Raw genomic sequence first — 14660 nt, 5'->3', positions numbered from 1 at the left:
CAAATGTTACTCATGTATTTAATCATGTCATAATAAATAGATCATGTTTCAAGATGGACTAACATAAATGAATAGATTTTTAAAATACAGGACGCGACAATACATTGTCAATTAAATCTTATGTAATACTGTAACCAGTAACCTTAATTTATTGATAAAGAGTTCTGTAAAAATATGCTGCTAGAAACAAATCAGGATGAGTACAACTTAGTCACTTATAAACGGGTCAGAGAGGGTATATCAACACACTATTCATCTTAAACAGTTTGCTGAGGATTGAAACTCACATCCGCTCTCTCTGTTTAGTGCCATCCATGTTAAGTCAAGAGCTGCTGAGAACATTTAGACATTTACAGGAGACATTCAAATAAAAACTGCAGATATAAATTAATGCAACATTAGAGATCAACTCAAATGAGGTAACAGGGTAATGAAATCTGGACTAAGAACCATCTCTCATCACACCCTTCAACTTAAGAGAAATTTCAGTGCCAACCGTGATGTATCCCCTTGCACATATTGTCGATTCCATTTCCCAACAGAAAACAAACGCAGTCAGGAAACGAGTATATTGAAGGTTTAAAGACTATTCAGGTATTCAGAAAGAACTGCAAACAGTATTGTAGCTATTAGACAAAACGTAAGACATTTTTAAGACTGATTTGTTTTGCCGAAAGGCAATTTTAACTGCATAAAGTTCTACTAAGTTCCATCAATTAATTGAATTCTTCACACAAAAAATGACAATTACTCACCCTCAGGCCATCCAAGATGTAGAGGAGTTTGTTTCTTCACTGCAACAAATTTGGAGAAATTGAGCATCACTAAATTAGCATCAATCAACCCTCTGCAATGTATGGGTGCCGTCAGAGTCCAAGCAAGCTGATAAAAACATCACAATAATCTACAATAATCCACACAACTCCAGTTCATCAAATAACATCTTATAAAGTGAAAATCTGCATGTTTGTAATAAACAATTTCATAATTTTCAGGCATTTTAACTTTAAACCATCGGTTATGACCAAAATACCAGTCCATAATACATCATAATGCTTCCTCCAGTGTTAACAATACATTTGTTTCTTAAAAACACGCAGATTTTCACTTTACAAGATGTTAATTGATGGACTGGATTCATGTGGATTACTCCTGGTTTGTAGTGATGTTTTCATCAGCTGTTTGGACTTTAATTCTGACAGCACCCATTCACTGCAAAGGATCCATTGGTGAGCAAGTGATGTAATGATAAATTTCTCCAAATCTGCTCAGATTAAGAAACAAAATCATCTACATCTTTGATGGCGTGAGGATGAGGGAATTTTCAGCAAATTTACATTTTTAGGTGAACTATTTCTTTAAATAGATATATTTAATTTAAAATCGTTTACAGTGGCTTGACTAGGTCCAGGAATCCAGCTGTGAAAGTTACAAATCTCCTAAATATCTAGAATTTAATACTTCCCTCTGTCACATGGCTAAAACAAAAATGATAAACAAAACACATCATACAACTTAAATTACTATCTAATCAATAATCAGTAATTTGGCATTTTGATTACTTCTAAAAGTTGCATCCAAATATAAAGAAAGTAAAATAGTTCGAAATGCTAAAATAGGTGTTAATGGTTCAGTATGTGTGACATCAGGATATTCGCTCCATTTCTTTTACTTCAAGTAACCAGTTGTATTAAGGCAGGACCTATCTATATGCATTCTACAGTCTTGATCTGTAATACTAATGTGGCATCATCCATGTTTATCAGTTTTTGGGGGAAAATTAAGTCTATAACAAGAGCTAAGCACTATCATCTACAGTTAGCAGCAGTACACAGGGCACTGTTAGGAGATCGTCCATTCAGATCCCCACTGCAGTCTCAGCTGGCATGAGAAATAAAAAAAAGAAAAGCAGAAAATCTCACCCTCGAAAGGTTTCTGATGCATGTAATACCTCACTCTCAAACACATTTGAATATTAAATAAGCCGTAAGACTGAAAAAGGTTGCAGTTGGCACTTTCCATTTTAGCTCAGCAACTTCAGAGGAAGTGAAAATAAATATGTCTCTTCCAGTGTACCTCACATAAATCATTACCGTTTTGTGGAAAATATTGAGAAATTGAAAAGCCACTGAAGACATTGATGTGGAAAATATTGCTTAACGCTAGAGGGATTCGGTCATGACAGAATTTTTCATTCCACGAAAGTACTGTCGAAACAATGGAAGGCCAGTCCTGACAGCCACTGGCTGCCCACTGTGATGAAACGAGGGTTTGTTGTACATGCATATAAGAAGAGAAGAAAGCAAGGAGAAGTTTAGAGGACCAGTATCATTCCTGAGTTGAATCAAGCAGGGGTGGTGATCTCTACTCAAGTTTCTGCTGGAGTTTCTTCTGAAAGCAGACGGGAAGGATGGAAACAACAGCTAAAACCCCCAACACAAGAAGAGAGTTCCAGGACACGGCTTCACCAGCTGTGGTCAGTTTGTACAGCGTCGTCCCTGCGTTTATCGCTACGAAGGATGGAGGGGCCACTCCTATAGAAGAGATCAGATAACAGCTATTAAATGATTCGCTTGCCAAGTGATTGAACAAAGTCTGCATCTCACTTAAAGGCACAATATGTAAGTTTTCGCCACTAGAGGGCGCATAGTCAAAACAAACAAACTGGTGACCGCTGAGCTAATGTATTGAAGGTTTATTAAAGTCACTGTAGTATGAAGCAGGGTGGGGTTGAAGCCATGGAAGCAAAACAAGGACGAGCGTGATACAAGGCTCGAAAGCAGCGGAGCTTTTATTATGCCACAGTCGAGCACTTCTGCTTCTACTGTAGGAAAAAGCAGCGCTGTTTTATCATACTAGATACATTTGAGTGTGTTGAAAGCTCTGTTATAATGCTACTCTGTGTGTTCGTCACCTGTCTAATAAAATGTATAACATATTAAAGTGTCTTTGGGGTTTCCATGTTTTCTACAAAATAAAACCGGAAAATCAAGGGTGTATGATGTCACTGGCAGGCGATGCAATGATATGGTTCGTAACACTAGTTAAAGGAGTAGTTCACTTCTAGAACAAAAACTGATAATGAAAACAGATAATGTGCTCATGCCATTGTCATCCGAGATGCTCATGACTGTCTTTCTTCAGTCGTAAAAAATTATGTTTTTTGAGAAAAATATTTCAGGAATTATCTTCATATAGTGGACTTCTATGGTGCCCATGAGTTTGAACTTCCAAAACAGAGTTTCAAATGGCTCTAAACGATCCCAGTCGAGGAAGAAGGGTCTTATCTAGCAAAACGATCAGTCATTTTCTTAAAAAAAAAAAAAAAAAAAAAAAGATATACTTCTTAACCTCAAATGCTCATCTTGTCTAGCTCTGTGATGTGCATGTGTACTCTGTACTCCCATCTCATTTTCTCCTCCAACTTCAAAAGCGCCCTACATTGCTGCAGAAGAAGTGCCCTTTACAAAAAAAGGTAAAACAGCGATGTAGGACGATTTTGAAGTTGGAGGAGAAAATGAGATGGGAGTACAGAGTACACATGCACATCACAGAGCTAGACAAGATGAGCATCTGAAGTTAAAAAGTATATAATTTTTTTTCATTTTTTTGTTTTCAGAAAATGACCAATCGTTTTACTAGATAAGACCCTTATTTTTCGGCTAGGGATTGTTTAGAGCCCTTTGGAGCCCTTTGGAGCTGCACTGAATAGAAGCACCATAGAAGACCGCTATATGGAGATAATTTCTGATATGTTTCCCTCAAAAAAACATAATTTCTTTAGAACTGAAGAAAGAAAGACATGAACATCTTGGATGACAACGGAGTACATTATCTGTAAAAAAAATTTCTGGAAGTGAACTATTCCTTTAAAATTGCTTATTTCTCTGGATTTAAACATTCTTTGAAACATTTGGCATAATGTAAGTACACAAATCAGCAAAATATATAACACATTTGAGGTGGTTTTTGGATATTTTAATAAAAAAAAATCTTATATATTGTGCTTGTAACTGCCACAAAAAATTGTGAACATAATTAGAAAAGGCTAATTGGTAAAAAAAAAAAAAAAAAAACACTATATAGTACTTCTATATAAGGCTTACCGGTACAGTTACATCTAGTGGTTACCCCATAGTATTACATAGAATAGTATTACATAAAACTTTCTTTAATTTCTTCCATTATTTCTACCATATACTCGGATCTGCCTTGAAAAAAATATTTCTTTTCTAATATTTTTATTATTTTAAATAAACAAATGCTGCATAATTCAGAGCTGAAAAATGTCTAGTACAATGAAATTCCCTCAAAACACAAAATATTGAAGAACAAATATTATTGCAACAACATCTAGTATATTAATTTCTATAGTAGGGTTGGATTTTGACACTTATTTCATGGTTTGATTAGATTCTGATTCACATGCTTGTGATTCGATTTTATGTACGATTCAATATCAATTAGTTTGGAGATACACATCGAGTACAGTACATGCCAAATTTTCTAAATGGAAAGAAAAACTTCTCAACTAAGGCTGTACAATATACATGAGAGTCAACTGGTACTACATTACTTTAATATTGAAGATTAAAATTAACTGATTTGTACACAAATGCTTAAATTACACTCAAAGGGCCTCATTCATGAAACCCGAGCAGAACGAATTTTTGTGTAAATCGTTCATAAAGCCGTTCTGATGTAAACTTTTGAATTCATGAAAATGTTCGTATTTTCAAAATGTTACGAAAGAAATGACCACCTGCTCCCTACCACGTGAAAATGGTGCGCAAAACGTTGTGTTCATTTTGACAAACTGATGACACTGAATTTTGATGCACTGCCATAATAAACACACATTAATTTGCCCTTGCCCTCTATTTTATTTAGTTTTAAGTTGTTAATCGTAAAACACAGCATCACTATTTACCCACCCGTAAAAAGAGGAGGGGCAGGACAAATACCGGCCAACCATCCTACATCAATAGAGAAATCAATAGTGCTTTTTTATATTTAGCAAAATTTTTTAAAATGAGATGCCAGTAATACATTGCCACCGTGGATATTCCAAATCATAGCAACCAAAGCTTTTCAGCTGGAAAAACGCTGTGCCACGAAAGTGTTCTCAAGCGCCACCGACTGGGCGTTTTCAGAGGAGCACCTGACAATTTTTGTTGGCTAAAAACTTTGGTGGACACAAGTTAATTGAATATTTACTGTTAGGCATATAGCCTATTAATCTTTTTTTTTTGTAATTAATTCAATATACTGGTGCTAAACCTGAGAAAGTAGACCAAATATTCCACTGAGTTCCTGGACATGCATATTGTGTTTCTATAATTCATAGGCAGGGATTATACTAATTGTGAATGAGCGTGCACGTGCGCCCTATTTACGAATGATTGGAATTCATTACCATACACGTTTAACTATAAAATCGGACGTTTATGAAGCGTTGTGAATCCGGAGGAGAGTTTTCAGGAAGGTCTGTTTTATGCGCAAATTTCTCAGAATTCTCATATATTTACGCAAATTTCATGAATGAGGCCCAAAGTTTTTATAATAATAAAAATAAAGTTAAAATTACATAATTTTAGTTTTTTGAAAACATTTGTGTTTTAATATTTGTGGCTGTCATAAAAACTTGACGGATTTATTCCAACATAAATTGATCATGAAATAAAAGTACAAATTATTATGAGCATGTTATTTGACAAATACATTTACCAAAATGCTCCTCTCAAGAGTTCATTTTTGTAGCTGACTGCAGAGTTTATGGTCACCGAATGTGTTTTTTCTTGAGGTAAATGTGACATCTTTGCAAGCTTGAAACACTGATCGAGTGATTACATGAGATTACAGGATATGGATTTCGGTAAGGTGTACTCTCTCTTTTAACATACTTTCGGATGTTTATTCAAGCTTACTGCAATTTATTGGATGGGAGGTGTGCTACAAAGTTCTGTTAACTGAAAACAGGCTAGAGTAATCAATTCTTGCAACTTAAAAATTGATTAAAACTGAGAAATCAATATTTTTTTAACCATCCAAAAATGCTCATCAAAATGAGAAAACTGCATTTGACATACTATTGAACGCATCATTAACGCAGCATCACCAACAAACTTATGTTATTGTGAATTGTTCTTAGTAAAATTGATCTTGCTTGATGATCAAGAATCTTACCAAGAAAGGTGCCCAGGAAGAAGACACCCAGAGGCACATTAATGACGGGTGAGGTGATGTTGATGAACCAGTTTGGAAGGAAAGGAGTTATTCTCAAAAAAATGATGTAATTAATGAGGTGCTCTCTGTGCTTGTCCACCTGCAACGACATAAAACAACATTATTATGACCAGTCAATTTACATAAAAAAGAAAAAGCAATTTGTATTAAAAAAAAAAGTCACCTGTTGTGACCATTTCTGAGCTCTTTCTGTGAGGTACTTGTACACCATCGGCCTCCCGACTAAATAAGACAACATATAGCAAAAAGATGCTCCAAGGCCTGAACACTGTGAAACATAAAACACAACAAAAAGTCACTTTTCATACTAGAAGACAAAGTTTGGCAGACAGACCTATTTTGAAAGGAATTTGCCTACAAACAAGGAACTTACCAGACAGACCAGGAAGAGAGCTAACGGAAAAGGGTAAAGATATCCAGATAGTATACTGAGAAATATGGAGCCTGGGATGGCAAACGTCTGAAGGCTGAGAAAGGCTTAGTTAAGGCTTTAACTTAAGTAAGCTGGGCCAAATTTGTTATGTAGCTGATACAAACATGACTGAACAGACACTCCAAGCTATTTTTCTGCCATCAGAGGTCTAATTTAACCTGTTAAAAAATTGTTCTCATCTGCGTTAAATACAATAAAGTGTTTAACCTGGTCAAGCAGTCACTTAAGAAAAAAAATATATATCAAGATTAATCATGACGCAAAGGATACAAGATATATGTAGCAAAGTATGCTAAAAGCACTTGGGCGTAATATGTGTCCTTGTATTTGGACAGTACTGTGCCCAATGCCTTGGCATCATCCATGTCTTTAGGAATTTTGATTTTTTCTTTCTCATCTCTGCAAGACATGAAGAAAAACATCAAACATTTGTCAAGTCATCATGAAACACTCCCTTTTGTTCGGTACACAAAACTACAGTCTGAAGGGGAGGTAGACTTACTCGCTCATTTCTGGGAAATTTCTGAACACCAGATACATGACACAAGCAGAACAGGCAAAGATAGTGATGAGGAGGAGGATTGACATGCGTGCAGAGGCTCCTCCTGGTGACTGGGCTCCTGAGGGAATAATTCAAAAACACATCATGAATAACCTCTAATGTCATCTGTGCAACGTGTTGCATACATTTGCATCAGGTGTTCACAACGCCCAGGGGGATTCAGACCTGTGAGAGCTCTTGTACATGGTGAGCTAGAGAACCATAATGTCAAAAATTGCATATGATAATGAGACATCATCTTAATAGAGCGGTGTGTAAATTCTGTCCCATTATTGACTCCAAACTAATTTACAAAAGTAACTGAAAATTGTATTTATCTGCATCAAATCCAACACTTCATTAAATTCATACACTACCAGTCTGAAGATTTTGAACAGTAAGATTTTTGATGTTTTTTTTTGTTTGTTTTTTTTAATTGCCTCATCTGTTTACCAAGCCTGCATTTATTTAGTCCAAAGTGGAGCAAAAACAGTACAATTTTAAAATATTTTTACTATTTAAAATGACTGTTTTCTATTTAAATATATTTTAAAGTCTCATTTATTCCTGTGATTTCAAAGCTACATTTTTAGCATCATTACCTGTCACATGATCCTCCAGAAATCACTTTAATTTTCTGATTTGCTGCTCAAAAAATTTACTATTATTATTATTATTATTATTATGTTGAACACATTTGAGTAGAATTTTTTCAGGTTTCTCTGATGAATAGAGAGTTCAGAAGAACAGCAGTTATCTGAAATAGAAATATTTTGTAACATTATAAATGTCTTTATCATCACTTTTGGTCAATTTAAAGCATCCTTGCTAAATAAAAGTATTAATTTCTATACTGACTCCAAGCTTTTAAATAGATATAGTGTATGATGTTAAAAAAACTTTTTATTTCAGATAAATGCTAATCTTTGGATCTTTCTATTTATCAAAGAATCCTGAAAAAAATGTGCTGAACAGTTTTAAATATTGATGATGATGATGATGATGATAATAATAATAATAATAATGCTTATTTAACAGCAAATTCACAAATTAGAATGATTTCTGAAGGATCATGTGACACTGAAGACAGTAATTATGCTGAAAAGTTTGCTTTGCTCACAGGAATAAGTTATATTTTAACATATATATATTAAAATAGAAAGCAGTTATTTTAAATAGTAAAAATATTTCACAATTTTACTGCTTTTGCTGTATTTTTTTTATCAAATAAATGCAGGCTTAGTGAGCAGAAGAGTGAAAAAAAACATTTACTGTTCAAAAACTTTTGACTGGTAGTGTATGTATGTTTAGAAATCTATCATAAAATCGAGTTAACAATCTAGTAGGGTTTACTTGTTGATATTTCTGCTATTTGGCATTAAAATGTACATTTGTTTTCTAATTGTATTTTTGGAAGGAAAACTGTGATGTATGATAGGAATTTGTGTATTTGGATGTGCTTTTTTATTTTCATAACGGCATTCTGGAATGTGAAGAAAAAAACACAATAGTATGTATTTTATTAAGAAAATAACATGCTTAAGTAGTTTCTACATTTTATAGAAACATTTATTTTACATTTCATATTTGTAAATTACTTTAAATTATACACTTGCATTTTTTGGAAGAAACTGAAAAAAACATGTATGCTTCAAAAGCACTAACATTTCTGTACCTTTTTCTCTGGCAGCTAATGTTAATAATAACGTGACTATCTCTTGTTTACGTGTCATTAAATGAAAAGGTCGGTTTAGAGGTTGAACTCTGAGAGTGTGAGTAATCCAACCCCAAAAGAACACATATCATCACCACATTACACAATCCTGGAGTCCATTTGACTAGTCAAATAAAGACACATTTTGGCCCATGTCCGATGAAGGTTTGCTGTAAGCGGTCTTATTTCTCCCACTGTACGTCACACCTCAGAACCTATTAATAATCGACAAAACCTTTGATCGTTCAGGCGAAGAGTCAATACATTGTATATTAAGACATTCACGCTACATCTGTCAGATTCTCGGGTCTTGGCCAACAACAGTTTCCCTATAAATGAATCCGACTCCGAATAATCGAGGAAAGCTACATAATAACTGTGTAAAATTGATATCAGGACATACCGTCTGAATTACCTTTGAGGACTGGAGTTTCTTTGGAGGGCCTCGGTTCCTGCTCTACCAGCGGACTGCTCTCTGTCTCACGGTTTCCGCCTCTCTTCTTGGCCATGATGATCTGTTTTAACTAAAGAAAATAATGAAGGTAGATCTCAGATGTTAACCGAGATCATATGTCAATGTAAAAGCTAAAGGCAAGCTTCCAGCCGGCTTTCTCCTCCTACTTCTCGGGATACCGGTGACCTGTGACTGTATTTTCTTCTTCCTCGGTGCTGTTCAGTTCAGATGACAAAGTACTTGTTGTGCCGCTACTGCCATCTAGTGAAGATAGCGAGACATTAGATTATAAATAGACAACAAAAAGTACCATGATATTTCCAGAGCACTTTGAAAGACCACGTGAAAAAAAAAAAAAAAAAAAAAAACACTTTGTAGTATCAGGGTAGTTCTTGGTGCTTTTTGTAAGTTATATATATATATATATCATAATATAATAATTTCATATATCGAAGCATCAAAATATAATATAATCTAAAGTGTGAACTAAAGTAATGCTATTTCTACTAAGGTAAATTTATCTGAGCAGCTGTGCACTAAATCAATTATATGAGCAGTGGTGGGTGAAGTCACCTTTAAATACCTTTATTTTCAAATAGCTTGTGTAAACTGACATTGCCAAAAGTAAATGCCCCCATAAACCTGTTATCTGATTGGACAACACTTAGCAGCATTAACTGAAACTGCAGACATGAGCCTTGCTTATCTATGTTGAGAAATCTTGGCACACTTGGAATCATCTTTTAAAGTCTTGCCCCATCACAGTCACAGAATTTAAGGGAGTACTGTTCTTTGTGGTGTGCAGTGGTTTTTGCTTTGCGTAGGGAAGTCCACATCACAAGTATAAGGATAACAACACAGGGAAATTATATCATTGGAATCACTTTCAGAAGTTTTTTTAACGCTAATGAATGAAAAAAATTTTGACAGCCAGTTACTTCAGTACTTCAGTATTTAAAGTGGCTGGTTACAGAACTGCAGCGTATGCTTGGAATAAACAGAATGTTTTTAAGTCATTGATGTGGACGCTAATGCAGTTATCATTATGGTTATTTTAATACTTGTCGTTCCTAACATAAACGGGCCTTAAGCCAGGGGTTTCCAAATGTTTTCATGCCAAGTCCCACCCAGAAAATTGGTTAGAATACAAACTGACTTCTTGGAAAATTGACAAAATTTCCAACATTTTTACGTGGCTCATTTCATAAGATGAGTCAGATTGGTACATTGGAATATAGTGTACCAGTAGTATATTAATAGTAGTGTTTTTAATTTAATGAAATAAAATATGGTACATATAAGAGGAAGTCATTTGTGAAAAAATGATTGACAAGTCATTGTACGGTAAATGATAAGTGTCCATAATTATCTGAGGTACTTTTTATAAAGTAATTTATCTGAGCAATGGTGGGTGAAGTTAGTGAAAACAGACTTTATTGCTCTATTTAAATAGATTGTCCAAAAAGTAAAGGCCCCCATAAACTTATGTATTTGGTAATATTTAACTCTTTCCTATACTGCCGTTTAAAAGTTTGGGATCAGTAAGATTTTTAAAGTTTTTTTTTAAAGAATTCTCTTATGCTCATCAAGGCTGCATTTACTTGATCAAAAATACAGAAAAACTCTAATATTGTGAAATTTTATCAGTTTAAAATAATGGTTTTCTATTTTAATATATTTTAAATTATCATTTATTCCTGTGATGAAAAATGAATTTTCATCAGCCATTACGCCAGTCTTAAGTGTCATATGATCCTTCAGAAAAAAAAAGTTAAAAAGAACAGCATTCAAAATAGAAATCTTTTCTAACAACATAAGTTGTTGCTATCACTTTTTATGTGTTTAACACATCCTTGGTGAATGAAAGTATTAAAGGGGTCAGTGGATGCAAAGTTCACTTTTACATGTTGTTTGAACATTAATGTGTGTTGGCAGTGTATGTACAAATCTACCCTATAATGATAAAAATCCATGCAGTGGTTTTTAATTAATCTGTACAAATATTATACCCTTTTTCAAATCGAGCCATTCTCAGATACCTGTTGGTGTGCCGTCACACCGACAGAGGCCGCTCCCATGATAGTTGATTGACATGAGAGTCTTACCTCAGACCCGCCTTACATCAGCTGTAACAGTCCAACCTCCATTGTTATGATGCCGGAGCAGGGATGTAAGTTAGACAAGAATATCTCTGATTGAGCGATTGAGGTGTTGTGTTGCTGGATGTAATAATGAACATAGTGGTCATCATTTACTCCTGACATCTGAGCCTCTGAAGATGCAGTAGATTATGTTTGTTTGTGAAGGGAATGCGCCTCCCGATCTACATATATCCGTCTATGTCCGCGCAATTCATTCACTTACAGCAGAAGTGAGTACAAGGTTTTTTTATGAATCTTTGCAATGGCCTGTCTTAATAACATGCTACAGAGAGAAGAGAGGGGCGGGGCAAGCAGAGCTCATTAACATTTAAAGCAACCTTGACCAGAACAGGATGAATTTTGCAGATTTGAAAAAACAGTTCATAGTTTTTGTCAAGTTTAGGCTTACAATCAGTGTTTGGTGCTTGTCAGTGTCATTCATCTATCATTTCCTCTGATTTTAGGGGTTACTCATGGGTAAGGTTAGGTTTAGGTGTAGGGATATGGTCAAGATTAAATTTTTGGATTAGAATGTTGTTCCAGGGTCAACAAAATATGTTGACCCAGGAACACATCTAACTCAACAAAATCAGGACGTGCAACCCCTTTAATGTCATTAAAAAAAAGAAAGAATAAAAGTTTACTGACCACAAACTTTTAAATGTTAAAATTTAAATGGTTATTTTAAATAAACACTTTTCTTTTTAACTTTTTATTTATTAAAGAATACTGAAAAAAAGTATCACAGCTTCTAACTAAATATTAAACAGCACAACTGTTTAATATGTATAAATTGGCTGAGAAAATTGATAAAATTTCCAAAATTTTTACCTGACTCAACTCATAATAAGAACCAGACTGGTACATTGAAATTAACTTATTGGGCTCATCTACCAAGATGATTTTTTTAACCCGTTAACTGTCACTCCCTATCTTGAACATAGACATGAAAATGCACTATCCAAAGTTAAATTTTTATAATTCATGAATGAAAACATTTTGTAATATGACTTTGATGTACAATTTCCATGGTAATGCAATGTCTGATTTTAAAATGGTTTTCAAAGGATGAATTTTGAGAAGTTTTCTGAAGTTTTCAGTTGATATATAATTTCTTAAGATTTCTATTGCATGATAGGGAAAAAGGCAAGTCTTTTTGTGACAAAGGTCCTGTTATGATGTAGATTTTTGACATGCACTCTTGTCATAAATTAATCTATTACTTTACTTTTCTATTACATAATTTGTAACACAAAAGAGTGGTAAAAAATCTATTTAGGAATCTATTTCTACTTAGACATTCCCAACGATATATAGTTTGTCATGATTAGATTAGAATTTATTTGTAACATGGTGAAGTAAACTTAGGCGTCCCACAGAGTGGACGGTGACAGTTAAAGGGTTAATGTGGGTAATGCTGTACTTATTAGGACATCTTGGGATTCTTGGAAGCTGGATAAACTTTAAAATAAAAACCGCCGCCAAAATCCCAGGACCACCCTACTCAAGGCTTTTAGCAACTTGGCCTACCTAGCATGGGCTCTATGGAGTATGAAATGTTTTTTTGGCATGCCATTTATGCAAAAGTTCAAACCAGCAACTCCAGATCTGTGCCCGAAGCCCCCTACATGTGGACATCTTTAAAATGAGAGTGCTTTTTGGAATCCAATGAAACCTTTTACATCCTAACCTGAAACCAAAACCTAACAACAATCTTCCTGAAGCCACCAGATTCTTGTCACAAGATGAAGGGACTTTACACGAGTGAACCTAGAACTTTTCTCTCCAAAGAGCCTTTTTGGGCCTCACACAGGCCAGAATTGCCTCAGCTCAATGAAACTTGGTAAGGGGGTTGCATCACAAATGTACTCCAAATTCAGGCTCCTCAGAGGGAAATAATGCTACAGGTCTGAGTTGTCACGCAACAAGCATATTTGCACTTTGACTTAACATCTTTACTGAGCTCTGCATGTGTGTTGATGAGTGTTTAGATGTGAATAAAAGCCCAAATTAAACTTGCTCATCATATAAACCGATCATGCCATTAATTTTTGCATGTAGTCAGCTTTACAAATGCTCTGCAGATTTAAGGCTGCAGAGCTTTACTAAACAACTTTTAAAATCAGAAAATTTTAAAACACTATATACAAGTCAACACTGAAAATGGTTACAAAGAAAACAATAAATGACTGAGAATCATAAACTAAAATACTTTTAAGTCCTTTCGAACACAGTAAACATGTCTCATATGTATGTATAATAAATGTGTTCTAAAATCAGCTCAAATGATCAAACATAAAACTAAAAAAGTCTGTGCCCATCATACACAATGTGATTCATAGGCCTACTCTGTATGCCAACAGGGCACAGAGCAAAGAAAAAGTCCCCCAAATTAGTTGGCTACCTTAAGACATTGAAAACTTTGGAAGGACACAGGTTGGCTAGGAATGCGCCATCTTTACACAATGTATGTGTTTGTGTGTTTAGAGGGGTCTCTGTCATTAAAAAACCCATGGCTCATATAGCACAAGGGGTTTAACTTTAGAGGTGGAAAAGCACATAACATAGAGTTTTAGTCACAAAGACTCAGTTGTAGTGTACAAAATTTCACATTCCAAGAATCATTTCTACTTCCAAAAAACTCAATAATTGGCCACAGGTTTCTTGTCAGAATTTTTCTTGTAAGTCCTACGAACATGAAGCTAATGTCAAATTTTAGAGGGGTCAAAAAGCAAACTGATTTAATAACAGTCCATTGAAATGTTAGGTAAGATGTCTATACAAATTCCAAGAACAATTTATATTTTACTACTTGGAGCAAAAATCATATCAAAATAGGTAAATACAAGTCATATGCCCACCAACAAACATGATAACTGAATTAGAACTTTGTCGTAAGGCACCACTTTTCTATCAGGTTTGACCAAAGCTAACGCAAGAGATGTCATGTAGTTTAAGTCAAAAGTTTGCATACACCTTGCATCTCTAAAATGTTAATTATTTTTCCAATATAAGGGGGATCATACAAAATGCATGTTTTTTTTTATTATTATTTAATGCTGACCTGAATAAGGTATTTCACATAAAAAACGTTTAAATATAGTCCACAAGATAATAGCTGAATTTATAAA

General features: G+C 34.5%; 1 protein-coding gene across 2 annotated transcripts; it reads right to left on the bottom strand.

The window, feature by feature from the left end:
* Positions 1-9620, bottom strand: tmem41b (transmembrane protein 41B). 2 transcript variants are annotated; one of them, XM_051115807.1, is made up of 7 exons: positions 9338-9620; positions 7182-7299; positions 6950-7078; positions 6620-6713; positions 6410-6514; positions 6187-6325; positions 1-2534 (listed from the first exon to the last, which is right to left on the bottom strand). In XM_051115807.1, exons 1-7 carry the CDS (start codon positions 9441-9443, stop codon positions 2365-2367), a joined length of 861 nt encoding a protein of 286 aa, XP_050971764.1. In that variant the 5' UTR covers positions 9444-9620; the 3' UTR covers positions 1-2364. The 2 variants fall into 2 exon arrangements, with proteins under 2 accessions (XP_050971764.1, XP_050971766.1); XM_051115809.1 differs by having other exon boundaries at positions 9350-9619.
* Positions 9621-14660: the final 5040 nt, after the last annotated feature.

Source organism: Labeo rohita, chromosome 7 (genome assembly GCF_022985175.1).
Source record: "Labeo rohita strain BAU-BD-2019 chromosome 7, IGBB_LRoh.1.0, whole genome shotgun sequence".
In the NCBI taxonomy this organism is placed as follows: domain Eukaryota; kingdom Metazoa; phylum Chordata; class Actinopteri; order Cypriniformes; family Cyprinidae; genus Labeo; species Labeo rohita.
The sequence above is the reverse complement of the archived record's forward strand: the minus strand, read 5'-3'. Positions and strand labels throughout refer to the sequence as shown.